Raw genomic sequence first — 27,553 nt, forward strand, 5'->3', positions numbered from 1 at the left:
TGCTGAATGGAATGGGGAAGCAACTCCATATGTTAGGAGTACTAGCTAGGGAGGATTAAACAGGGTAAATTGTTTTAACTTTATCATCAATTATGAACAATGTTTAATCTCAACCTAGATAATTAAATTAACAATCTCTTAAAGATCTCTTTTGAGATACAATATTAAACCATCAGTAGAACAATTTCATACCTTCCAATCCAATGATTCTCAAGCTTTTAATAATTGAGGCACACTTCCTTTCTGAATTAAACCTGGAAGCAAAATTCACTGCAAGCCTAGGTAGTGTGTATGGAGGTGCTGGGCCGTCCAGGTGACACAACCCTCCTCTCAGCCTTGCTGATGTGGTCCAAAGGAAACCAGAGCAATACATTGCTGTCCAATTCTATTGGACAGTGGAACATTCCCATGCTTTCTGCTGTAAATGCAGCTAAGTACATTTAGCTTAACTGACCACCTCTTTTTCTTCTACTTATTCTTCAATTATAAACTCCAGGCAGAGACCTATTTCATTCAGCTTTGTAAAACACTGTGCATATTGATGGCACAAACAAGCAAACTGCCATACTTTGATCCACAGATTTTAATTGAACATTAAATCACATTGGCTGTGATCAAGATTGGCCCATGTATGCATGAGAAACAATTCCAGGTGTGAATGTATGTGAGAAAGGTGGTTGATACCCATGTACCTAACTGGGTTTTGCTTTAAAGGGTCTGATTTTCAGGGGACTTTTTGCAGAGGGTGAGGGAGAGTCACTGGAAGGAGAAAGCTGAAGATTCCCCGCACATACCCGTAACACAATGCCTGCCACTTGTTACAATGCAGTCAGTTACATTAGAAATGATGATGCTTTTAATGTCTAGTGTCTTTACTGGCCAAGTTTGTATATACCATTAACTAAGAGTGATCCCACTTCCTGCAAAGAAAGAGACAGTTACATATAAAGAAATTATTACATGATTGTTTATGCTGAATGGGATGAATGGTATCTAGGAAACACAAACAAGGACACCAGTAGGGTAGCTTTAGGGAGTCAGGATGGTGGAGAATATAACTCTTTGTACATTAGAATTGCTGGAAAAATTTACTCTGCCTTGTTCAAAGATAGTGCATGTCTAAGAAGTGAACACCTTCCATATCTGGAATACAATGCCATAGTTCACATCCTTCTTTCTTGTAAACATCATCATCATCTTGCAATTGCTATGTATGCAGTAGGAGCAGTAGGAGCAATAAAAAAAAAAAAATACATTCATAAAGTGAGGTGTTCCGAATCTGCTTTGCAGTCCTTTTGGACTCTTTTCTCCATCCACTTCATAATTATTTGTCCTATTCAGATTCCTCCAGTTTGCACACCTACCCTTGGCAAGTGCCAGGAGACACTTGCATTCTGAACAGAACCTCTGTTACCAACATCATGTGAATGAGTTTGGAATGTTGTCTCACTTCCTTGGAATGCTCTGTTTACTGATCTGATCTGTTATCAACAAGGTGTAATTTGAAAAACATGCCCGCGCAGCAAAGAGCCACGCCAATGAACTCGGTGCTAGCCCACCGTTCCACATGTTGCTATGTGAGAGATCGCAGAGCGCATCTGTGTGCTTCTTCCATAACTGCCTCCCACTGGCTATCTTGAGCAGGTCAATGGAGTTTGTTCTCCTACCCATTTCTCCATATGACTCCTTCAACCACTCTAGAATGCAAGCGTAGGAAAATTCCATCATATGGACCCACCACACCAACCAATGCAGAAGGGCTGGAAACCTGTGGCCCTCCAGGTCTTGTTGAATTAAAACTCCCATCATCCCTTACCATCAGCCATGCTTGCTGGGGCTGATGGGAGTTGAGAGTCAACAGCATCTGAAGGGCCACAGGTTCCACAGCACACTTCAGCAAACGGAAAGCTTTTGCAATTAGCCTTTCCTATGGAAGACATTGAGAGTCCTGTCCAGCCAAGAATGCTCTATGTTCATTTGAGAGCAAATGAACTTCTATGAAGACATGTAGATTTATATATCTGGATTCATTTGAATTCGAGAGTCACAGGCAGCACTGTAATAAGCTTCAAATGCTTCAATTGCTCCCTGCCCCCACCAACTTCTTCAATGAGCAGTTGTGATAAATGGCATATTGGTTCAGTGCTGGTCTTCATGCTAAAAGGCAGTGAGCTTTGTTCTCCTTTCTGCAATAACCGTGATTTGTATAAACCAGCACCTTTTCTATTTTGTGTCTCAGATATAAAACTTCTCCCCTGCTGCTATTAATGTTTGATTAAGTTATTTCAGTCTGTGAAAACACTCCAGATGATATAGTTGTTCAATTAATTCCACCCCTTCATGTTAAAGGCTAATGCTGATTACATGGCCCCAGCAGACCCTTTAAAAGTATCCCAAATTGAGACAATTTAGTCATGGGTAGAATTAATCTCAAAACAACTCTTAAAGTCTCATTATCAGCTTTGGACTGAGCAATTCATTCTGTAATAATAATCAGTTTAGGTTCCAATTGCTCTAGATGCAGCACAACATATAATTCTTCTAGAAAAAGACTATGGGATCAGCCTAGAATTTTGGAAGGAAAGACTTTGGGTCCCACACATTCATGTTGCTGATACCACCACTTCCCTAGGTCTCAAGCTTTGCAGTGGAAAGACATACATGCAATCCCAAGCAACCATCTATGCTGAGATATAGAAAGAGTGGGTGCAACAAATTCCCAAGACCTTCAATACCATCAAATATTGATAGCATAACTTCTGGACACACCATGTATTCAAAGGGCCTTTGAAAGTCACCTTCATGGACTTGTCCTTTAAAATGTGTGGCACGTTACTTCAAAATGCCAAGCTGTTATACCCACTGCCTTGAAAGAGGTGGTGTAACCCCTCTTGAAGAAGTTTTAAAAAGCTTCCATCCAATCTCCAATGCTCTTTTCCAGGGCAAGGCTAGCCAGCTGCAGGTACTGCGGGAGAAAGCAAATTATCCATTCTAATTTTCTTTCAGGCTTGGGTTTGGCACAGAGGCAGCCGTAGTTGTCCTAATGGATGGCCTCTGTCAAGAGAGAGTCCAGTGGGCAGGGATGCAACTTTGTTGGTTCTCCTTGACTTCTCAGTGGCTCTAGATCATCACTGAGTTGTTCTTCATTAGCAACTCAAGGAGGTGCGAGTTGGAGGATTGCTACCAGAAAGTAACACTAGGATATTGTTGCTTGGCTCCATGGCTTTGGGGTCCAACAAATGTCAATTCTGTTTCCCACGCTGTTTAACATCTAGGCCAGTGGTGGCCAAACTTGGCCCTCCAGCTGTTTTGGAACTACAATTCTCATCATCCCTGACCAATAGTCCTGTTAGCTAGGGACGATGGGAGTTGTAGTCCCAAAACAGCTGGAGGGCTGTGTTTGGCCATGCCTGATCTAGGCTGTTGGGTGTCCAAGCCTACTGGCTATGCACTGCATTTTAGAGGCTCTAGCCAACAGTGGAATGATGCCTCTCTCACAAGGCAAAAACTAAACTTCCTGTCCTTCAGCACTTCATCTACCATTTATACTCTCTAGCCCAGGCTTCCTCAGCCTCGGCCCTCTAGATGTTTTTGGCCTACAACTCCCGTGATCCCTAGCTAGGACCAGTGGTCAGGGATGATGGGAATTGTAGTCTCAAAACATCTGGAGGGCTGAGGTTGAGGAAGCCTGCTCTAGCCCATGAATCAAGAACTTGTGGAGCTCCAGATGTGTCTGTACTACTACTCCCATCATTTCTGGCCAGCTTGACCACAGGTCAGAGCTGATAGGAATTTAAGCCCACCACCATTTTAGAGGGCCACAGGTTTAGAATCCCTATAAAACATGTGAGATTAGGGTATCAGTTTCCTTTGCCTGCCAGCATTCTTGTCTGTTGATTGTTGCGCATACTTGCTACAGCATTAAGTTCTTCTGTTGTTTCTGCTAAGAAGGCGCAAGGTAACAACTAGTGTCTCAAGCACAGAAATGGTCAACAGTTTTTATCCAAAACATTTTAGATAAACCAGTGTAGACTTACATTCACAAAGCTTTTGTTAATATGTTATAGTGGTGGAAGGTAGGCAAGAGAATGTGTGGTTTCTAAGCAGCGAGGGATCGTACGTGAGGGCACTCCCAGTAGGACAGTTTCCCCTCAAAAATGCTTCCATGACGAAAAGGAAAACCACAAGTACTCCACAAAAACTAGCATGGCAATTTAAGAACTGGTACCAAAGGAAAGAGAGAAGGGAATCAGGGCCACTATATTTGCTGTTACAGGCAGTTCTCAGCTCCTTGAATTGCTTCTATTCCTGCTTCCAATTTTAAGAACATTGTAATTTTGAAGTTCTGCCTGGATTTATCTTTTTTCTCCTCCCTTTTCTTTACATTGTTGTATGTTCCAGATTCTATGCCCAAAGTCAGGAGCTGTCTTCTTACTGACCTTTGTAAGCAGCTATGGGACACTTTTTCACCCGAGGAGCAGTGTAAAAATGCTTCAAATAAAAACAAATCAATCAAAAGAGGTTCTCTTTCAATAAGCACAAGTAATGTTAGGTTAAGAAAAATATTGTGCATTTATAGACTACGTAAGTTAAGAACAGTGGGTTAAAGACACTTGGTTTCTTGAAATCAGATGCTTTACAGTGATGTTTTAAGAATCATCAATATATTTCACATAATTTAAATTCTTTAATGTCATTCTCTACAAAGGAGTTAACTCTTCATCGGTCTTTACAGAGATACAGAAGTGAAGCAATGTCCCCATGTGTTTAAAGAACAAGATATTTAAATAGGTTAAAAAGCTACAGCACACACAACAGTTGTATCATGTCCAATTTCACATTGGATTTAGGTTACAGTAGTGGCTTTTTTGTTCTTCCACAGAACATATAGATGATACCACATAACAGAGCTGTGCAAATTGTGGCTCCAGAGAAACAAACAACTACCTCCTTTTTCCTGCCCCACTTTTTCCTGTTTTACTGCTACTACCACTGGACTTGCTAGAAGATTTTGAAGAGAAAAGTCTTGTCATGAACTCTGACACATCAGGCAGCTCATGGTTAGAATTCAACATATTCATTGATTGCTCCATTTCCTAAATGCATACAAAAAGAGAAGAATGTATTAAGTAAAACCATTTCCAAATCGTAAAGATACGCCAAGTTGGTTAATTGTTCTGTCAGTAGTGGTGTCATTTTGCAGCTGCTCTCTACCCATATACCCCCGCTATAGACTCTTTATACAGCCACAGCCTAAACTACAACTTAAAAAAAACCTCTTGTGTTATATTGATATAAATAAATGAAAAGGAAGTTCTAAAAGCAAAAAACAGAGATAACCATGTCTAAAGTAGTGTTACAGGATAAAGGATTGCCATATTAAAATTTTAAAAGATGAGTTTGGTTAAAATCTCTCCCAATTTCAAATTTAAAAAGTTTCTTTTTAAATGCTAAAAAAATTGGCACACCAGTTCTTAAAAATTGTTTAAAACAAATTGAACTATCATGGCAATGTATATCAAGCATCTTTTTGAAAAGCTATTTCCTTCCAACAGTTGCCTTCTATTAAAATATGTCTGTTAAAAGATCTGAGCCCGATTTGAGGTAGGTCATTTAATTTTTGCTAGCCTTTCAAAATTGAACAGAACATTTTACATCTATTGCGGCCTACCCAATGTCTTCCACAGAGGACATGGTCCATGATTCTGTCAACTACACTTTTCCATTAGGCAATCAATTTCTTGCCCAAGAGAGCAGATCGCATGTTGATTCACATCAGCAAATGCATCAGATCAAGCAGTTGATCTGCCTCCACTTTTAACCTTATATTAAACATTTACAATGCAATCTTTTGCAAGTTTTCAGAGGTAAGTTCCACTTTATTCTCAGATAAGTGTGCAGTCAGAGTTAAAATGGAAGATTTAAACATCTATCTCATGATCTAGAATGTTATACCTATTATCTCAAAAATAATGTGAAACCTGTAAGGAACTACTGAAGACAGTGGTCATTTAGAAGGAAAGGAAATTAATACCAACTGAACCCCAAAAAGCAGCAGCCAAAGACAAACAGCAGATACTGCTAAATAAAGAAGATTTAGTAAACACCTTGAATCTCCATTTTGTTCTAGCCTTCCGCTATTCGGCATAATGCATGGTGAAAGGACAATAAATTAGGATAATTTAATAAATATCATATTTAAAACTTTCTGTCATAATGGATTTGTTGCAGAAGAAGGTGACTAGGATGTGAATTCTTGTTTTAATTGCAATAGGCAAGAAAAGGAGACGATAACACAAATTATCAGAAATAGTCTCAGAGACATTCATTCAACATAGGAAGAGATGGTAGATTATTTTTGTAACTCAAAATGAGTGCCTCTGTTTTCATGACAAACTAGTGGCGAAATGGCCATAGCACTGAATGGGCAGATGAAGGAATCAGTGCAGCCCAAGAAATCAAAATGATGGTAGAAAACTACACATGCTCCCCATCCAGAACCAAGACATACTTATTTTTCTGCCCAGTGGGCTCTGCTTGACTAACATTTTTCACCACCTATAAGCCAACAGACTCATGCTAATTCCTAATATCAGCAGCAAGGAATCTTTAGGCAGCTGCTGCTTCTGCCAGCAGGAAAAAGAGTGGATGCTGTTGGCTCACACCCAAAGAGGCTTGGCAGAAAATGAGGCTGTTGCAACAGCCTCTACTGCTCCTAGAACCAAACCGGAAAGGCAACCTAAAACTGATGAAAGATGTCCAAGTACAACTCTCTGTTGCTTCTCAATAACGGCATGAGTGGGCAGCTAAGAGTTATCTTGTATGATTGTGTCTGGGTGGGATCAAACAGATCTTGGTCCCTTTTTTGGGGCTGGAATGGAAAGTTGTTGAGATGAAGCAGACTGTCCTAACACACACCAGCTCTCAGACACTAGTTTCATTCAGTCCAATGACACTAAGGCTGCAGCTTCCTGGTCTCCTCATATTACATCTCTCTCCATCCTCTTAAAGCCCTCTCTTTGTGTTCTTTCACTTTCTACCTTATCCCTGACTGAAAATAATACATTGAATACATTATACAAAGTTTACACTGCACACAATTTAGATTTAGCATCTCTTAGAATTTGATGTTTTCTGTATAAAGATTAAGCATTATTAGAGAGCTTGTATTTCTGGCCCACAGCTGTATTTCTATCTTAGGGTAATAGAAAAACCATTCCCAGACACTTTCTGGACTGTAATATTTATTTGGACTGGTTTGGTTTCTTCAGATACAATATTTGCAGTGTTAACCCTCGCAAAGCTTACTCACCCGCCTCATGTCAGGATCACTTGTGTTGACAACCTTAGGAAGTAATACGAAGATCAGCAATGGAAGGATCATCATCATAACCTTAAACAGGAGATTAAAAAAAAAATGTTAGTATTTCTTCTGTTATGCAGCAGTTCTAGTACTGCCGTATACTACCATAGATAATAAAAGAAGAATCCCTCAAAAGTTATATTGTGAATGGCCACCAGAAAACAAACTATGACTCCGTGAATCAGATTAATACCCAAACCTAGGATTGTGGGTAAAATATTAACCATGGTTTACAGTGATATACAAGTGGCGCATCTCAGGGACATACTTAGATGGGCTCAACAGCTCCAAAGGCAGCTACATATGCCTGAGGCTGCACAGAAATTCCAATATTTAGAAATCTCACCAAAAATGAAAAATATGGTGAAAACACTCCATGTTGGGGCTCAATGACCATAGTCTTGAGCCAGTCAAGATCTACTCTCCTTGAGTAGATCCTTTGATTACTACTGCAGCAAAGAAACCATTTCTTCTGGCAGGGTTTTAGCAGTCAAAATAGACACTAACTTATTATTCAACAATATACAAATAAAGGGGAGAGTGGATCTATATCCAAGTATCACAGCGTGTGGTATTTTACAGTGGTGCCCCGCAAGACGAATGCCTCGCAAGACGAAAAACCCGCAAGACGAAAGGGTTTTCCGTTTTTTGAGGCACTTCGCAAGACGAATTTCCCTATGGGCTTGCTTCGCAAGAAGAAAGCCCATAGGGAAATCTCCGGGGACCTCTTTTAAATGCTGGCGGTGGGGAGCAAAGCCTTCCCCCCCCCTCCGGCCTTCAGAAGAGGTCCAGGAAGGCCGGCGGGGGCCGAAAGGCTTTGCTCCCCACCGCCAGCATTTTAAAAGCAGTCCGGGATAGCAGGGAAGCGCTTCCCGCTATCCTGGACGGCTTTTGAAGGCTGGCGGGGGGAGCAAAGACTTTTGCTCCCCCGCCGGCCTTCAGAAGAGGTCCAGGACCTCTTCTGAAGGCGGGCGGGGGGTGAAAGTCTTTGCTCCCCCCTGCCTGCCTTCCCGGGAGAGCGGAGAAAAGCAGCGTGTTTCTCCGCTGTCCCGGACAGCTTTTGAAGGCAGGCAGGGGGGAGCAAAGACTTTTGCCCCCCGCCCGCCTTCAGAAGAGGTCCAGGACAGCGGAGAAACACGCTGCTTTTCTCCGCTCTCCCGGGAAGGCAGGCAGGGGGGAGCAAGGACTTTTGCCCCCCGCCAGCCTTCAGAAGAGGTCCAGGACCTCTTCTGAAGGCGGGCGGTGGGCAAAAGTCTTTCCTCCCCCATGCCTGCCTTCCCGGGAGAGCGGAAAGTCTTTGCTCCCCTCCGCCTGCCTTCAAAAGCTGTCCGCTCTCCCGGACAAAGGTCTTTGTCCCCCCCTGCCTGCCTTCCCGGGGGCTTTTAAGAGCGGACGGCTTTTGATGGCAGGCGGAGGGGAGCAAAGACTTTCGCCCCCCGCCAGCCTTCAGAAGAGGTCCAGGACCTCCGCTGTCCCGGGGCGATTTTTAAATGCTGGCGGGCGGCAGCGAAACCTTCGCTGCCGCCCGCCAGCATTTTAAAATGCTGTCCCGGGGTTTTTTAAAATGCTGGGGGCGGGAAGAAAAGCCCTTGTCCCCCCCCCTCAGCCTTCAGAAGAGGTCAGGGGACAGACTGTCCCGGACCTGGTCTGAAGGTGGTTTCCATAGGAACGCATTAATTGATTTTTAATGCATTCCTATGGGAAACCGTGCTTCGCAAGACGAAAAACTCGCAAGACGAAAAAACTTGCGGAACGAATTAATTTCGTCTTGCGAGGCACCACTGTAATTTTTTTTTAATGTGCTGCATAACTGAAGCATCTGTATCTAGGCTAGTTCAATTATTCCATTTAACAAGTCCCACCATATGCATTGGGACACGGGTGGCACTGTGATCTAAACCACAGAGCCTAGGGCTTGCCAGTCATAAGGTAGGTGGTTCAAATCCCCGTGACAGGGTGAGCTCCTGTGGTTCGGTCCCAGCTCCTGCCCACCTAGCAGTTCGAAAGCACGTCAAAGTGCAAGTAGATAAATAGGTACTGCTCTGGCGGGAAGGTAAACAGCATTTCCGTGTGCTGTTCTGGTTCGCCAGAAGTGGCTTAGTCATGCTAGCCGCATGACCCGGAAGCTGTCTGCAGACAAACGCCGGCTCCCTTGGCCTATAGAGAGAGATGAGTGCCGCAACCCCAGAGTCATCTGCGACTGGACCTAATGGTCAGGGGTACCTTTACCTTTACCATATGCACTGAGCCAGGATTAATGGGTACCTGTGGTTGCTTTAGAAACCAGCGTCCCAAACTGCCCTTCAGTTTTATATTTAACCTCAAAACAACAACAAACCTATAACACATTCCTCTGCCACACACTCTGCCTTCCAGTTTCAACTGAAATTTCTAGCTGAGGCAAGCTAGAAATCAACACACTTTTAAGACTCCTACTACAAAACACAGTTACACATTCGTAGTTTACTTCAAAAATAATATATACAATAGGGCTGGAGGTTTTTTTGTTTTTTGTTTTGCAAATGCATAGCAAATTAACTGGAGTTGGGGATGCTAATTTAGGTCTACAATGCTTCATAATTTCCCCCCAGCTGATTGTATGACAAGAAATCCCTGTTAAGATGATGTAACCATCCCTCCCTCTAGAGATGCCTCTCCTGCACCAAGAGATGCCTGCCTGAAAACAAACCTTGTTTAATAATTATCTTCTAACAGTGGCATATTAACATATAATCTGTTTAATGTTTACCCTTAAATCTTACAAATAGGGTCCTTAAATAGGTTTTGAAACATAGGCAATAAACAGCTAATCCGTGGCAAACAAGCAGTTCATATGCACCTGTTTCCATACATACCATGGGGTTCATTAAGAAGTCTGTCCATCCCCAAGACTCTCTCTTTATGAAATAAGAAGGTGGTCCAGAAGATTTCATCTGAAGCGGGTATGGCAATCGGACAACTTCTGATGTTTTGATGTAATTCACAAATCTTGCCCTGAAGAAGACATTTAGAAGTATCTTTTTCCATTAAAGCCCAACAAATTATCTTGGTTAGATATTTTCTTTATCACTGCATTTGAACTGAAGTGATAATCCTATGAATAGTTAAGCAGCTTAAAATTTGATTGTAAGAAAGTACCATAATTGTATATAGGATCGTGGCTTGGTCGCCTGCTCATATAAGAGATTCTGCATTAGATGTGCATCTATATCCCAACAAATGTGTTTACTTGGTTAAACTTTATTTTCCCAAGAGAGGCCTGAAAATAGTTTATTCTGCATGTCCTTGGAGATAGCAACTAGAACGGGTGCTACTGAAAAACAACAGCAACCCATTTTACACACACACACACACACACACACACACACACAGACACACTCATCACACATTTAGCAAAATCCAGTATCAGACAAATTAAGTTTGACAGATCTCACAAATGTAACAAATTAGCAGTGATCATATGTCTAGCATTAAATGCCAAAGATTATAGACTCAAAAGAACTTTGTAAGCCACTGTGATCACTGTGCAGATATTCTCAGTGAGGAAAACATAGCTAAAAAACATTCTGTAAACTATTAGCACCAAACAGAAACTGAGTTAAGCTTAGCTTAACCAGGTGGCTTTAACTTGTGGATAGAAAGCTCTGTTAAAGTAAAGAGGTTATTTTAGTCAGTTCCCTATTAGCCAGTTCCTACAGCACTGCTGAGAAGGTACTCTGGAGGGTTTTTTTTGGGGGGGGGGCATCTGGAAATGTGGAAAGGGGTGCTGGGGCCTGCAGGGAGAAAGGGAAGTCTATTAAAATGACCACCTCCTTATTTCAGCAGAAGCCACCAACGGATCTTGGTCCTTTCCATGAACAAATGTGCAAGCCTGGATCCAACCCCTTCAGATATAGTTTGTGTATCTTTAAAAGTAAATTTTTCATGATATATCACACCACACCTGGCAGAAGTTTTGTTTTCAGATACATTAATTTAGGAGCTTGGTTCACAACCAACACTAAGCCACAGTCTGTTTAACAAATCATATTAACCACTATTTTGTCCCCAAGATGATCCAACAAAGCATGGCTTGTTTCTCTAAAGCTTGATTTCTTTCTAGCCCTATGCCTTTCTAGCTTGGTGAACATCTGTGATGTGCAAACAAACCATGGTTATGGAAGGATGTTGGGTTTGTACATAACAGCAAGCCAAAGTTAAAACAAAACAAGGTTCATAAACCACCACCAATCCAAGGCTTCAGATTGTGGTTTGCCAGCAGTAAACGAGCTGTAGTGAAGGCAACTGTGGAGGATTCAAATAATTATGGAGTTTTAAGGCCTTACCAACAGACCAACCAGCCCTGTTTTCCATAGCAAATCAGTTTGGTTTAGTATTCTATATTAAAAAAGCTATAGCCGCTCACCTCATTTTCCCTTTTGAAGTGATGTCCACTCGCACTGGTTCAAATTTATAAGCTGGAGATATGACTTCAACTACATATGATCCAGAAGGAACATCATGAACCACAAAGCTTCCATCTGTCCTGAAAAATAAAAAAATATCATATATTTAATTGCATCACAGAACAGTTACAATAATTTAAAATGTGCTACAGATGTTTTACATGTCAGAACTTAAAAAAGCTTTATTAGACCAAAGAGCTATCATCCTATCAAGAGGGGGATTACCAACCCTACCTATTAATTCATAACACAATGCTCTATTTCACTAACTTACAATGCCACTAAGCTGGTGCTGCATAGTACTTAAGAGTGGGAGCTGGATGTTTCCATTGAAAATCTTGGCTCAGCCATGATACACTGAGTGTTCTAAGGCAATCCTCATAAGTACAGAATGGCTTTTTCAAACCATCTTATGTGTATATATGTATGGAAAAGACAGTTTTGTTGGACACAGTTTCTCAACCAGAAAACTCTTGAGAAGGATCCAAGAAAAATCTTGCTCTCAATATTAACCTGCCTATACATAAAGAGCAGGAGCATAATCTTTGCTATAGAAAGGATAGCCATTGCTTTCTCTTGACTGCACATATCGTCTGTCATTTTTTAAAATACAGGATGATGTTCAGTCTAAACATATGTGATACAGAGCACTCGAGTCTCCAAAGAGGAGCTGGAACTGACAACACTCAAAGTATGTACATATGTTTCTGTGCTCCAGGACACCTCCTTGCAGAATGAGGTCACAACACCACAAGGTGGAAAAGGAGTTGTGCAAGACTGGCCATTACTGAAATAGGCACCACCTATTAGGTAGTAGAGATACCTGTAGAACTACATTCTAGAATCTAGAAAGCACTCACCCCCCCAAAAAAAACACACCCAGTGACCCTGCTATCTCAGAAAAATAATGTTATCTAGCAATTAGATGTGCACACTACTGCACAAGCTAACTTTAAGAATGGGGATGCACATTCTACGGTAAACAACAGACAGGATTCATGCTTGCACATTACAGGGTGCAGGTAGAAGAAGAGTTTTGATTTGATATCCCGCTTTATCACTACCCGAAGGAGTCTCAAAGCGGCTCACCTTCTCCTTTCCCTTCCTCCCCCACAACAAACACTCTGTGAGGTGAGTGGGGCTGAGAGACTTCAGAAAAGTGTGACTAGCCCAAGGTCACCCAGCAGCTGCATGTGGAGGAGCGGAGACGCGAACCCCGTTCCCCAGATTATGAGACTACCGCTCTTAACCACTACACCACACTGGCAACTGCAGGTACCTGCAGGTGTTTCTGTACACAGCAGAAACCAAGAAGCTGGAAAACAGAAACTACAGAAATAAAGAGGAGGTGTTTGGTGATTGCTTAACGGTGCTTTTTGAGTTAAGGAAAAAGAGCAGTATCCTTAAAGGCTTGAGGAAAAGTTTCCCAGTTCATTGTCCTTTGAAATGAGCAACATTTGTTGCATTCATCTAAGTGGCAACAAGCATGCCCTAAGATTGACTGCCCCACGCTCAAAAAAGGTGACTCTTTTCTGAACTAAGATTTTAAACAGGTAGGTAGCTGTGTGGTAGATTTCCAAAAAATAGCAAGGAGAGACAAGAAGGCCTACTTAAACGAGCAATGCAAAGAAATAGAGGAAAACAACAGAATGGGAAGAACCAGAGATCTGTTCAAGAAAATTGGAGATATGAAAGGAACATTTCGTTCAAAGATTGCCATAATAAAGGACAAAAGTGGTAAGGACCTAACAGAAGCAGAAGACATCAAGAAGAGGTGGCAAGAATACACAGAGGAATTATACCAGAAAGATATGGATGTCTCGAACACCCCAGGTAGTGTGGTTGCTGACCTTGAGCCAGACATCCTGGAGAGTCAAATGGGCCTTAGAAAGCACTGCAAATAACAAGGCCAGTGGAAGTGATGGTATTCCAGCTGAACTATTTAAAATTTTAAAAGATGATGCTGTTAAGGTGCTACACTCAATATGCCAGCAAGTTTGGAAAACTCAGCAGTGGCCAGAGGATTGGAGAAGATCAGTCTACATCCCAATCCCAAAGAAGGGCAGTGCTAAAGAATGCTCCAACTACCGCACAATTGCACTCACAAGCTAGCAAGGTTGTGCTTAAAATTCTACAAGGAAGGCTCAAGCAGTATGTGGACCGAGAACTCCCAGAAGTGCAAGCTGGATTTAGAAGAGGCAGAGGAACCAGAGACCAAATTGCAAACATGCGCTGGATTATGGAGAAAGCTAGAGAGTTCCAGAAAGACATCTACTTCTACTTCATTGACTATGCAAAAGCCTTTGACTGTGACTGTGTCGATCACAGCAAACTATGGCAAGTTCTTAAAGAAATGGGAGTGCCTGATCACTTCATCTGTCTCCTGAGAAATCTCTATGTGGGACAAGAAGCTACAGTTAGAACTGGATATGGAACAACTGATTGGTTCAAAATTAGGAAAGGAGTACGACAAGGCTGTATATTGTCTCCCTGGTTATTTAACTTATATGCAGAATTCACCATGCGAAAGGCTGGGCTGGATGAATCCTTAGCCGGAATTAAGATTGCTGGAAGAAATATCAACAACCTCAGATATGCAGATGACACAACCTTGATGGCAGAAAGTGAGGAGGAATTAAAGAACCTTTTATTGAAGGTGAAAGAGGAGAGCGCAAAATATGGTCTGAAGCTCAACATCAAAAAAACAAAGATCATGGCCACTGGTCCCATCACCTCCTGGCAAATAGAAGGAGAAGAAATGGAGGCAGTGAGAGATTTTACTTTCTTGGACTCCATGATCACTGCAGATGATGACAGCAGCCACAAAATTAAGAGACGCCTGCTTCTTGGGAGGAAAGCAATGACCAACCTAGACAGCATCTTAAAAAGTAGAGACATCACCTTGCCAACAAAGGTCCGTATAGTAAAATCTATGGTTTTCCCAGTAGTGATGTATGGAAGTGAGAGCTGGACCATGAAGAAGATTGATCGCCGAAGAATTGATGCTTTTGAATTATGGTGCTGGAGGAGACTCTTGAGAGTCCCATGGACTGCAAGAAGATCAAACCTATCCATTCTGAAGGAAATCAGCCCTGAGTGCTCAGTGGAAGGACAGATCGTGAAGCTGAGGCTCCAATACTTTGGCCACCTCATGAGAAGAGAAGACTCCCTGGAAAAGACCCTGATGTTGGGAAAGATGGAGGGCACAAGGAGAAGGGGATGACAGAGGACAAGATGGTTGGATAGTGTCTTTGAAGCTACAAACATGAGTCTGACCAAACTGCGGGAGGCAGTGGAAGACAGAAGTGCCTGGTGTGCTCTGGTCCATGGGGTCACGAAGAGTCGGACACAACTAAACAACAACAACAATAGGTAGCTGTGTTGGTCTGCCGTACTTGGAACAAAATAAAAAAAATCCTTTCAGTAGCACCTTAGAGGCCAGCTTTTGTGTGCATGCACACTTCATCAGATATCAAGCATGCAGATGAAAGCTCATACCAATAACAAACTTAGTTCGTCTCTAAGGTGTACTGGAAGGAATTTTTTTATTTAAGATTTTAAACGTGTGGGGGAAATCAGAAGAAAAAGACAGCCATCTCTTCAAGAAAATTTGCCTGTCTCTGTAGGCACACGTTGGTGGTGATGCAACTTCGGACTATGATGCAGTGGTTAGTAGTCTCAGACGAGGAATGGGGAGGCCCGAGTTGGAATTTCCCCTAAACTACCTCGGGGGGGGGGGGCTCACTTTCTGTCAGGCTAGCCTACCTGGCAAGGTTGTTGTGGGGACCAAACGGGAGAGAGACCGAGGGTTGGGGTTTGAATCAAAAAAGGCAAACGAATCCGTTCCCTCTCCCCGCAAAGCCTTCCGCTCCCGGCAGCCTCTCTCCCCGGCTGCTACTCACTTGAGGAAGCCGACGTGCTCCTCGCCGTCCACCAGCACCCGGGCCCCCGAGATCCAGTCCTGGGGCTTCACCCCCGGCACCACCGCCCGGCCCTCGATCTTAAACCGCTCGCTGGCGCCCACAGCCTCCCCGCTAGCGGCGCCCCCGGCCACCTCCGAAGCCCGCGAGCCGGCGGCCAAGAGAAAGGCCGCCACCAGCAGCCGCAACATCGTCGTCGTCGTCCCCGGGAGGCCGCCGGGCCGGGCCGCCATTAGAGCAACCGCCGGAGGTGCCGGGAAGGAGGGGGAGGAGGCGGCGACAGAGCAGACCGGGAGAAAGGAAGGGCCGCTCTCGTCGTTCCCGGCGGCGCATGCGCCAAGTGGAGGGGCGCGCCGTGACGAACGAGGATGCGAGAGCTCAACTTCCGGGTTTCTTCTGAAGACGTTTCTTAAAGGGGCCGCAGGGCGAAAAGCAGGAAGCTGCTGGGTTTGAGGGTAGTTATGATTGGGCAGCAGTATTTCTATTATTATTATTATTATTATTATTATTATTATTGAGAGCATTGCTGGGTTTCAGGGTATTTATGATTGGGCAACAGTATTTCTATTATTATTAATAATTAATAATAATAATCTGGGTTTCCCCAGCCACTCGTCAAACGCCAAAAACATCCGATACAGCAATTTTAATAATAATAATAATAATAATAATAATAATAATAATAATAATAATAATAATAATTTTTATTATTATTTATACCCCGCCCATCTGGCTGGGCTTCTCCAGCCACTCTAGGCGGCTCCTAACAGAATATTAAAAACACAGTAAAACATCAAACATTAAAAACTTCACTAAACAGGGCTGCCTTCAGCTGTCTTCTAAAATAAAGAGAGGAGTAATAAGTTACAGCATCGGGATGAGCGCCTGCTTTTCGTAATTTAAGTCTTGTTTAATGCGGGGTGTGTGTGTGTGTGTGTATTTTTCAAGAGAACTTATTTTTGCTCAGTGCAAACTCAGTGCAAGGTATAACACTTCTACTGAAGGCTGGATATGGGCTGCGAGTGGGGCCTGAGTGGGCTACATTAATCTTTGCTGTTGCCTGTAACGGGAGGTGAAATATACTCAGAGTTGCAAAGTGATTTCATGCTCTTTATTCAGCTCATAGTGGTGAGGAGGAATGAATGAAAGTCCCCTCAAAGTATCTGCTTTATATACATTATTTACACAATGGGCTGCGCATGATTGGCTAATTCTGGAATTCTACTGTAAGCCAATCAGGTTGTGGATTCACTTCTATCTGGAGCATGATTGGGTGGTTCCTGCCAACCAATCATATTGCTGCATTGTTCTAGGACCAATCAGACTGCTGCATTCTGAATCCTATTGTTCTAGGACCAGACTGCTGCCTTTTGGATCCTATTGTTCTAGGACCAATCAGACTGTTGCAGTTTGGATCCTATTCAATTCAGTATATAACAGGAGGGGTGTTTAGGGAAGCTTTTAATGTTTGATGTATCACAGTATTTTAATATTCTTTTGGAAGCCTCCCAGAGTGGCTGGGGAAACCCGGCCAGATGGGCAGGGTATAAATAAAAAATTATTATTATTATTATTATTATTATTATTATTGAGTGGAGTGGGGTGGGGTGGGGGATATTTAGCTAAAAATCTAAACCAACCGCAGCCCCACCAATGCTGGCTTTTCACGCAGTTCATATTTTGCAGTAGTGTAGCATTTCTACTGCCCCCCCCATATACATTCACATAAAATCTGAATTAGATGGTGGACTTGTAGAAAGGGGTCAAACCCTATAAAAAACCCTCTGTTGTCAATAAGACTGGGGAACCTGGAGGACATAGAGCCCAGCCATTTGATTACTTAGGAAGCAATGTTACAGTCGGATCCATAGCTGTCAACTTTTCCCTTTTCTTGCGAGGAATCCTATTCAGACTAAGGGAATTTCCCTTTAAAAAAGGGAAAGGCTGACAGCTATGGTCGGACCCTTCCACAAGAACTGTAACCCCCAGCTAGCAGTCTAGGGAGGTTATTTATAAGTTTCTACACAAAGCCCTTTCCAATCATATGCATATAAGTATTTCACATTACCTCATCCTAATTGTTGGATACATTTCAGGTTATATGCTTGCGCAATAAGCATAAGCATCGGCTGTTTTGCTGTCCATACAGAAACATTGTTACATGAAGCTATTGTGCTTTGTAAACCTGCGTGTTTAGATGCGTATGTTCTGTGATAAAAATGTTAGCTTTTTCTCTTCCTGTGGGAAAGGGCTTTTGCATTCTCAGCAGGTTCAAAGCTTTAGCATTCTTAACAGTTTCATAGCTTTTTCTCAAAGTGATGTAGCATTTTCTTAAAGCATTATAAATTTTTGTGGCCCTTGGGGTCCTCCCTCAGACTCATGCCTCTGTTTCTACATGGCATCACAGGTATGCTAAAATCCTGGATTCTTCTTCAGGTAACATACGCTTCAGGTTACAGACTCCACTAACCCAGAAATATTACCTCGGGTTAAGAACTTTGCTTCAGGATGAGAACAGAAATCGTGCTCCGGTGGCGCGTGTGGCGGCAGCGGGAGGCCCCATTAGCAAAAGTGGTGCTTCAGGTTAAGAACAGTTTCAGGTTAAGAACGGACCTCCAGAACGAATTACGTACTTAACCAGAGGTACCACTGTAAGTATAAATGTTGGGGAAATGGATGCAAATGAAACTATTGTTTTTTCTCTCTGACCCTACAAGCAGTTTTTCTTCTTCTTCTGATTCCATTTCAAGCACTTTGTCCAATATAATAAATGTAGCTCCATTGCTATTTCTAGCATTTAAGAGTACTAAATATATCATTTAGGCAATAGTGTGGAACCTGGTAGTGTGGGAGATTTCAAGCTATTTTGTGTATCTATTCTAACAGCTACAATAGAAGAAACCATTTAGCATTTTTATTGCTAGCATTTATTACATTGTAGTCTCCCAGCATAATGTTCCAGGCAGCTATATAAGAATTGGTTTTGGCTCAGCAAGTATATTCCATTTTGGCTCTATTTAATCTCTCTGTCCCCAAGTTTCTGGAATCAGTCAAAGCTTAAGCAGGTGTTATTTCTAACAATGCCATGCTGACCATCAGTTCTCTTATAAATCAAACTTATCAGTAAATGCTGACCTCTTAATTTCAAAATAAGGATTTGCTCTGGTCTGCTTAAACTAATCTAACAGTATAATTGTAGCCTGCTGTTCTTTAACTGTAACCATTGGAAATTAGGCACTGACCCCTAATGGCCTAAATCCTGCATCTCATAAGGATTGTCCTTCTATTAAAATCCACATATCATCAAGATCTGTAATATCTGTGCACAGTGTAATATCTGTGCACAGTAAGAACTGGTAGAGTGAAAAAGAGAATGTCTACCCTTCATTATGTGGACTTCTTCCCACAAAGGGTGTGTTCACATTACTGCCTTAGAGCGCAGTGAAGTTGTTTTTCTCCTGGTGCGTTTCACAGCTCTTTCCCCTCTAGCTGTTCACATCAGCACAGTTTCCGTTCCTGTTTGTGTGCAAACCAGGGGGTGTTGACGGGGTGGAGATATCTCCACCCTATTCCAAGGTGTTTACATCTAGTTATTGTACATTTTCATTGTACGTTAATTTTATTGTACATTTTCAATAGCATTGTTGTTGTTGTTTAGTCATGTCCGACTCTTCGTGACCCCATGGACCAGAGCACGCTAGGCACTCCTGTCTTCCACTGCCTCCCGCAGTTTGGTCAAACTCATGCTGGTAGCTTCGAGAACACTGTCCATCTCGTCCTCTGTCATCCCCTTCTCCTTGTGCTCTCCATCTTTCCCAACATCAGGGTCTTTTCCAGGGAGTCTTCTCTTCTCATGAGGTGGCCAAAGTATTGGAGTCTCAGCTTCAGGATCTGTCCTTCCAGTGAGCACTCAGGGCTGATTTCCTTAAGAATGGATAGGTTTGATCTTCTTGCAGTCCATGGGACTCTCAAGAGTCTCCTCCAGCACCATAATTCAAAAGCATCAATTCTTCGGCGATCAACCTTTTTTATGGTCCAGCTCTCACTTCCATACATCACTACTGGTTTCAATAGCATAGGCATTTTTAAAACATTACTTTTAAAACAAAAACTCATCTCTGTTACTTGTGTTTCAAATGATTTTCAGGAGAAAGCAAGTAACCTGCCCTGGAAACATCTTTATCCTCCAAGCTACTCCTGGCTAAACAGCACTTCTTCATCCATCCCTTCCACACCAACTCTAGGTATCACAAGCTGCACTTCTCTAACTTTGATGCCTGCTAAAGCCCACTCCTCTACTCCCCACTTCCTCTCTCTGGTCAAGATTTGGCCTCCTCCTCCAATGCTAAGATAGAACCAGTCTACTCTGCCCTTCATTCTGCCCCTTCTCATGCCCCTTTCCAACTTCCAGTTATCTCCCCTTATGCACCATCTCCTTTGAGTATCCAAACACACCATTTCCCCTATTCTCAAAAAAGAACACATTTCTAGGCTCATTGTCCCTTCTCCAAGTACTACTCTTTCCCCCTTTATCTCTGAACTTCTGGACTGTGCTGCTTACTCCTATATAACAACGATCTTTCCTCCAATTCTACTTTTGACCATCTCCAATCTGGCTTTCACCTCTTTCACTCCACTGAACTACCCTCATGAAAATCATGGACGACCTCCTCACTGCCAGATCTATGAGCCTCTTCTCTGTACTTATCTCCTTGATCTTTCTGTCATGTTTGATAGTTAATAGTTCCTTCCGGTTAGATTCCTATTATGCCCTGGGGATCCTTGCTGCTGTCCTCCACTGGCTCTCTTCCTGTCTAATCGCTTTTTCAGTGTCTCCATATACTGTTTTCCCCTCTTGTTGGGATTCCTCGGAAGGCTTGGATGCCTACTATTCTTTCTCACCATACTTTGTCCCTCGGCAAGCTTACCACTTTTCCATGACTTTCAGTATCACCTATACAGTGGTACCTCTGGTTACATACGCTTCAGGTTACAGACTCCGCTAACCCAGAAATAGTACCTCGGGTTAAGAACTTTGCTTCAGGATGAGAACGGAAATCGTACTCTGGTGGCGTGGCAGCCGCGGGAGGCCCCATTAGCTAAAGTGGTGCTTCAAGTTAAGAACAGTTTAAGGTTAAGAACGGACCTCCGGAACGAATTAAATACTTAACCCGAGGTACCACTGTACATTGATGACACTCAGCTCCATCCCTCTCATCCAATTCTCCACCTCCAGCTGCCTCTCTAGTGTTTCTGTGTAATCTACTATAGTATTACCTTGGATTTAAAATCTAAGCAGAAACCCCTTAAAACCAGAATCTAGGCAAGTATTCTGTAACATAGGGGAGAACGTATGATTTAAACAAGCCCCTATTTCCTGTTATTTCAGTACATTACTGACATTCTTAATGCATCTGACCCTAAGGACATAAGACCATCTCCTCACAGCTATAAGGCCTTGTAAACCAAGACAAGAGAATTAGGCCTTCTTGGTTTTCCTCCCCTTCCCCCTTGATTTACTGAAGCTTGGTATAAATTGAGGCAAGTGTCTTTACAGTACACTTATATAGAGAAATATTGCTTCCTTGCTTTTGACCATAAATGTTCTCATGGCATAATACATGAAAAGAGACCTATTTCTAAAAGTGTATAGAAGCACTTTTAGAAGTGTATAAAAGCAGCTGGTGTATAATCACAAAGCACACTGAAGATCAAAATTACCGGTAAATCCAGTGATCAAATTGGTTGGCATGCTGCAAAAATACATTTCAGTTTGTTTTGTGCACAGCTGGCACTCGATAGAATTTTATTTAGACAAACATATTTACTAGTAACATAAGACACAGGTGCCATCCCACAAACCCATCAACCTGTTTTCCTTTTTAATATAGCTGATAAACCATAGCAGATTGAACTAAAATATCGCAAATGAGTAAAACGAAACACAACTGTAAACTTTTGCACTGGATGTATTGCATTAATCTTCCAGTTAAGATTAAATGTTAAGTCAAGAGTATGGCAACTACATTTGTAAGAGCTGCAGCAATATTAATTAGAGGAGGTAGCAGATGCATTGTCAAATCTGAAAAGCATAGGCCTACCGTGGCCGTAAACATTTCTAGGAGCTTGGAGTTATAAATATCTGAAGATGTCCTAAGCGGAGTGAGAGAACCAGGTAAAGTTATGCGAACTTAATTAAAGCAGTAGTAACATTTAGTATGTTTACTCGACACATTTAAATGAAACACAACAGAATATATTAGAAAATTTAAGTATTAAAAATGCTAGGTGTACATATTCACCATTTTGCTAACAACCTCCCTCTATGCCTAAATTTTAGTACTCTTAGGTCATACAGGTATTTAAGTAGTCAGTCAGTGGAAATATCCACTTAAATATATTTAAGTGTGCAAAATGTTTCAAAATGATTTGTACACAATTTGTGTAAACACCCTGATTTTTAATAAAGAGTTTCCATCCCTCTATACAGCATCTTTATATATTGGCTATAATGGTTTCTTACTACATTGGCTATTTGCAATACTAGTAGTTAAGGCCCCTTGCTATATACAGTTTCTCAGTAGTGCAACAAAAATAGTCTTTAATATCTTGATTAATATAGCAGACATATATCAGAGTTTCAATACAGCAAAATTGCAAAATTTCATAATATCTTGAAAATATACACATTTTTACAATTCATAAGAAAAACAAAGTTTAAAAAATATTTATGGCGACTGGTCTCTTGTGGTTCCTAGTAACTGGTTCTGCAATTCTGTCTTCACAATTAAGTTTTGCTGTTTTATACCATTATGCAGTAGAAACACTTTCATGACTTCATCCAGTAATTGAACAATCCCAAAATGCAGCAAAGGCATACGTAGAGTTTTCATAGTGCACTTTCACCTCATTGAAGTAAAGGTTGCTCCTATTAAAAAAATTTCCACTTCAATGTGAAGCAGATGGATTTTAGTGGTTGAATTAAACAGTCTGGCGGTCTAGTCCTCTCCTGCCAAAGACAGTTCTCAGAAGAGATGTCCTTTTGGAAACAGTACATAGTTCAGGATTACTTGAAGGGCTTCTTAGCCAACACACACTACATGTACACATACACTTGTCCTCCAGGAATGTCAGTGCAGCTGTAATAAATAAGCATCCACATCCTTTAAAAAAAGAGAGAGATAAATTAATTCAAAGAGCCATTCACTGCACAAAGTAGGGCTAGAATCTAAGAAGAGGCAACCACTGACTGTTTGAATTGATGCAGCCATGTATCATTTGCTTCTGGACAAAAATGTCACTTTTGAAGAATCTCTTTTACACAGATATTGCTAGAATTTAGTGAAAGTGTTCTACATGAGTATCTCACCTTGCTCATAGAAAGCCATAGGAATAGGAGTGTACCCCACCCCACTGCAGGCGCCACCCCAAGAATCTGAAGTGTTATATGGGAATTGCTGCTCTAGGGTGAGATGCTGAACTATTCAGTTCCCCTGTACAAACCGTCCCCTGCTTCTTCCAGCAATAGATGCTATGCTAAGGCACATATCTTGGGAAATCCTTCCCTTCTGCACATGGATTCTTTCATTATCCCTTCTAGAATTGTTCCAAGCCCTTGAGCAAGTGCTATTGAAAAGAGAAAAGTGCATCTTTTGTTTTTGTGTCCTCCACTTTGGAGAGCGAGAACGCGATACAAGCCCTCTTCAGGCATTACTGACAAAGGTTAAGTTACCATGCAGGGAGTAGGGGGAGATCAGAGAGTATACTCTAGCTCTGCCTTCCTTGTAGATGTCGACCTTGTGATATAACCCTGGAAAGCTGGGGGGCGGGTACCAAGAATGGCCAAGAGGGGACAAGTGCACTGAGATGCTGTCAGTCGTTTTGCACTCTGCACATGCTTAGAAACACTGGGCCCATAACCTGTCAGTGTTTGTAAAAAGCAAAAAAAGGCTCTGACCTCCCTTTGTTGCCTCAGCCTGATCCTCAGACCCTTGTTGGTATAAAAGAGTCCACGAGAAGAATATCCTTGCAGAGTACTTTCTGCTTTTATTCTTAAAAGTCTTTCTGCAAAAGCGACTGACCAACTGTACACACAACACTATCAGCTTTCACTAACCAACCAACCCAACCACAAACTAACATTTCTCACTCTATATATACACCCTGGTGTAGGCCGCTAACTCATGCTGACCCAGCTTTTTAAGCATTAAAGAAACAGCGGCCAATTTTTAGCCGTGACAGCCCCCTCATATGTGGCAACTGAATTAACACCTGAAGTCTGCAGGCAGGAGGAGCTTCAGTAATGCATGGGCAAGGATAAGATTCTTTCCTCCTCAACCATGCATGTTTCTTTCATGAGAGCTGGTGCGGAATCAGCGCTAGGAAACTGAGATAGAACCAGAAAGTCTCTAGTTTGAATTTCACCTGTACAAGGAGCTCACTAAGCTGATTAAGTACTTCACACTCGATCTCAGCCCTCTATCTGCAATACAGACATAATACTACAATTGCTTCTCACAGGGCTATGGCAAGGTTGACAAGATAATGTGAAGCCTTTGGAATTGCTTCAAGGATTGTTACGATTATGTCTTCTCTTCCTTTTCATTTGAGCCACGTACACGGCTCCCTCCTCTAATAGAAAGGAAAGCATTTGATACTTCTGCAGCTGGTCCAGAATAAAGAAAACAAGGATCAGGCTGATGATCAAGCAAAAGAGCCAAGGGATGAGAAATGGTTACCAAGCAAAGACTGAGGAGCAGACCCACAATAAAGAATAAGCCAAATTTATTCAATCCAACTTACTAATGGGCTACTTTAAAAGTGACAAAGACTGAGGAGAGCGAGAGCAGTTTGATGAATTAATACAAGGGAAAGTCACCCCAACACTTTGCAGGCCCCAGTCACATTAACTAAACAAAGAGAAATAGTTGGTTGCTGTTTACATAGAGAATCAGACTTCTGAATGCTTAGTAGCACCCCACAAAATAAATCCGCTCACTACAACTTAACTGTAATGGAGGCTGTATAACATTGAGACCACGAAGGAACACCACAAACACATTACCTTTGCTATATTACCCGTATATCCTGGAACCAAAGTAAGATGATTTTCTTGCTTCCACAATCCACTTAATTGTGTCTTTAAAATCTGAATATTTCTATGAAAGAAAGACACATGGAATTATATTTTGGGCATCCCTAAAATTGAGCACCCCTTTACTATGTTAGTTTTTCCAACTTCAGTTCAGGAAATTAAAAATACATATAGGTAAAAACTATAAATATTTTTTCAAAGATGGGGGAGGGAATCTTAGTCTAAGGAGAAAGTTCTCCCAGTTTTTATGGATAGAACTGTTAGTTAATAGAGAAAGCAAAATGTAATGAAACATCCTGGGAGAAAAAGAATCTCAAACTATATTGTTTAATTTGATCGATTTCAGTGCTGCTCCAAGCAATCTGACCCCAAAAATCTAGTTCTGACCTGAGAACAGGAGGGTACATTGTAGTGATTTTAAAAATATGCAAAAAATGTTTCAGGCACTCAATTTTTTAATGATTTCCTCAATAATCCAGTTGTTAAAATTATTGCTAGTGCTTTGAGTAGGGTTTTATATTTCAAATAATTCACTCCAAAAGCATTTAGACCCCCCCCCCCCCGGCCATCAAAACACATTATCTACATCTGCAATTGAGATGTGGGATATTTTAAATATTGTCTGGTGGTTTGATTCTACATATATTATTTAAGGAAATTTTTTAAAAAATGTTTTAAAGAAACCAACTGAATATACTGAAAAACCTATTGTCCTATATCATGCTAAACTATCCCATTCAGTTAGAAGCTTCTTGCATTTCTGATCCAGGCCCATGAACACGTTAGTAGGCATTGACAGTTTTAAACTATGCTACATACTTACTATATGTTTAATATAATTTTTCCTGTCATAGCTTCCGCCAAAGAATGCCAAGAACTGTAGTTTGAAGAGCTTCTGAGATGATCCTATTAGAGATCACTGTCTCCTCAGAGAACCAGTTTTCCTCAAAGCTGAATGGCATGTTAAAGCAGTTAAAGTCTATAGTGTGGACATGTCCTTAGACATATTTTCATTTAGTCCATGGGTTATTCTATTTTCAAGAATAAACTTGTAAAACTAGGTTTTCAATGTGTGTGTGTGTGGGGGGGGGAATATACTAAAATATTTTTAAAGCATTCAAAGACCTAATAAGTTACAAAACCATATTTTTCTTTTGAAACACAAGTTGCCATATTCTTTCAACATTTTATTAAAAGAAGATCTGAGATTAAATTAAACTCTCTTTTACAAAGCCTCAGTTGTGTATTAAAGCTGAAGTATTTTATGTTTGTAAACTGCCATGGGGCTCCTTTGAGGGCCATAAGGTAGCATATAAATATTTTTATAAAAACTAACAAATTCAATATTTGGGGCCCTTTCACTGATGCCCACCCAATTGTGCAATGGATTTCTGTTTGCGTAATGGGGCGTACCCTTCATCTCTCTTCCCTATAACCTGCTGGTGAACCCCCCCCCCCCCAAAAAAAAATCTGGTCCAGAAGAAGGGAAGAGAAGAAAAAAATCACACAACATGAGTGGAAGTTAACTGCATAATATCTGTAAATGTCTTGACATCATCTCCTATGAACAATGACTGCCACTCTATTGCAGTTTCCAGCTATAAACCATGCTTGGAGTTTGACATTTTAAGAATATTGCTTATAGTACACTGTGGGTATTATATTAAACAAAGCATTTCCAGGTACTATGGCTGTTTCAACAATTGCTAATCTGCAAAGCCTTGGAATGTTCTGCAACTGTAAAGCAAAAAACAGAGTGAATTTAAAAAGCAAGAAATGTAAGTCATATTAAGTGCCATACTGTCATGAGCTTTAAAAAGCATAACTTACCCATCCTCTATTTTTTCTGCATGGGCAGAAAGCTCTGGCCACCACCTCTTAATAACAGCTTGGAGCCAATTTAAGCCAACGATCACATATCTGAAATGATTTTATTTTGAATTACAAAAAATGCTGCAGAGGAGTTTAAACCCAAGAAGACAGAAAATTCGTTTGCAAAATGTTCCTCCATAGAAACAGGAGGAAAATGGAATTAAGAAAGTTGTTACAGAAGGAACTTTCCACAATATGTGAATAAGTGCCATAGGCATTTTCTCCTCATAAGCAAAGTAGAAGAGTTTTGCTTCATACACTAAATCCAACTGATCACTTTATTTGGTACTTGGGAGGAATTTTGTTCTGGATTGCTTTGGCTAGCTACCTGAGGGTTTCATTCTTTGTGCATCTTTCTTTGTAAACGGGATTAAGCAAAATGAATCTATTGCTTGATTAGAGCTACAGGTGGCAACCTTTTTTGCACATGTCAACTTCCGCCGCATGGGTCCATTTAGGCCCGGAAGAGGGTGGGACAGGGGCATAACAGGGCTGGGCAGGCTTGTGCACACCGACATGCACAGGGACCAGGGGCAGAATCCCTGTGCAAAATGGTTGCCACCTATACTTTCTGAATTGTGATGAGCACATACAACATGACTATTTTCACCATGTTGCAAGCAGAAAATATGCAATCAAGCTGATGATGGTTGAGTGTGCATGCACATGGATAATAGTGTTGTAGATTGAGTAGCCTTGCATATCATTTTATAAATAATAAGTCTTAAATCAATTTACTATATAAATACAATAAATCATAATGAAAATGTATAAACCAATAAACAATATCAATACAGTAACAACGATAAAACCACACCAAAGCTTGGATTAAGTAACTGTAACATCAATATAATCAAAA

At 41.5% G+C, this 27,553-nt stretch overlaps 2 protein-coding genes across 3 annotated transcripts in view; both read right to left on the bottom strand.

The window, feature by feature from the left end:
* Positions 1 to 4,667: 4,667 nt before the first annotated feature.
* EMC7 (ER membrane protein complex subunit 7) lies at positions 4,668 to 16,120 on the bottom strand. The gene is made up of 5 exons (XM_083755038.1): positions 15,711 to 16,120; positions 11,769 to 11,888; positions 10,219 to 10,357; positions 7,313 to 7,393; positions 4,668 to 5,096 (listed from the first exon to the last, which is right to left on the bottom strand). Exons 1-5 carry the CDS (start codon positions 15,959 to 15,961, stop codon positions 4,944 to 4,946), a joined length of 744 nt encoding a protein of 247 aa, XP_083611164.1. The 5' UTR covers positions 15,962 to 16,120; the 3' UTR covers positions 4,668 to 4,943.
* Positions 16,121 to 21,500: 5,380 nt separating this feature from the next.
* Positions 21,501 to 27,553, bottom strand: part of KATNBL1 (katanin regulatory subunit B1 like 1) — a 30,598-nt gene continuing 24,545 nt past the window's right edge. Inside the window, exons 7-10 of one of the 2 annotated variants that reach the window (XR_014565808.1) lie at positions 26,653 to 26,742; positions 23,962 to 24,886; positions 23,495 to 23,589; positions 21,501 to 23,377 (exon numbers count right to left, since the gene is read on the bottom strand). Coding sequence is in view for 1 of the 2 variants with exons in the window: in XM_083745262.1 (XP_083601388.1) it covers positions 22,859 to 22,891; positions 24,793 to 24,886; positions 26,653 to 26,742 (217 nt within the window). In the remaining variant the exon portion in view is untranslated. The remainder of the gene's footprint in view (positions 23,378 to 23,494; positions 23,590 to 23,961; positions 24,887 to 26,652; positions 26,743 to 27,553) is intronic. The other variant, XM_083745262.1, reaches the window with a different exon arrangement.

Source organism: Podarcis gaigeae (assembly GCF_964106915.1).
Source record: "Podarcis gaigeae genome assembly, chromosome: 1".
In the NCBI taxonomy this organism is placed as follows: domain Eukaryota; kingdom Metazoa; phylum Chordata; class Lepidosauria; order Squamata; family Lacertidae; genus Podarcis; species Podarcis gaigeae.

Bases quoted from the DNA above. Each gene is read 5' to 3' on its own strand.
- EMC7 (XM_083755038.1), bottom strand. From the start codon at position 15,961: ATGGCGGCCCGGCCCGGCGGCCTCCCGGGGACGACGACGACGATGTTG. The intron at 11,889-15,710 runs GTGAGTAGCAGC...TTTATTTTTCAG, and splicing joins GAGCACGTCGGCTTCCTCAA to GACAGATGGAAGCTTTGTGG. The intron at 7,394-10,218 runs GTATGTATGGAA...CTCCTGTTTAAG, and splicing joins ACTTCTTAATGAACCCCATG to GTTATGATGATGATCCTTCC.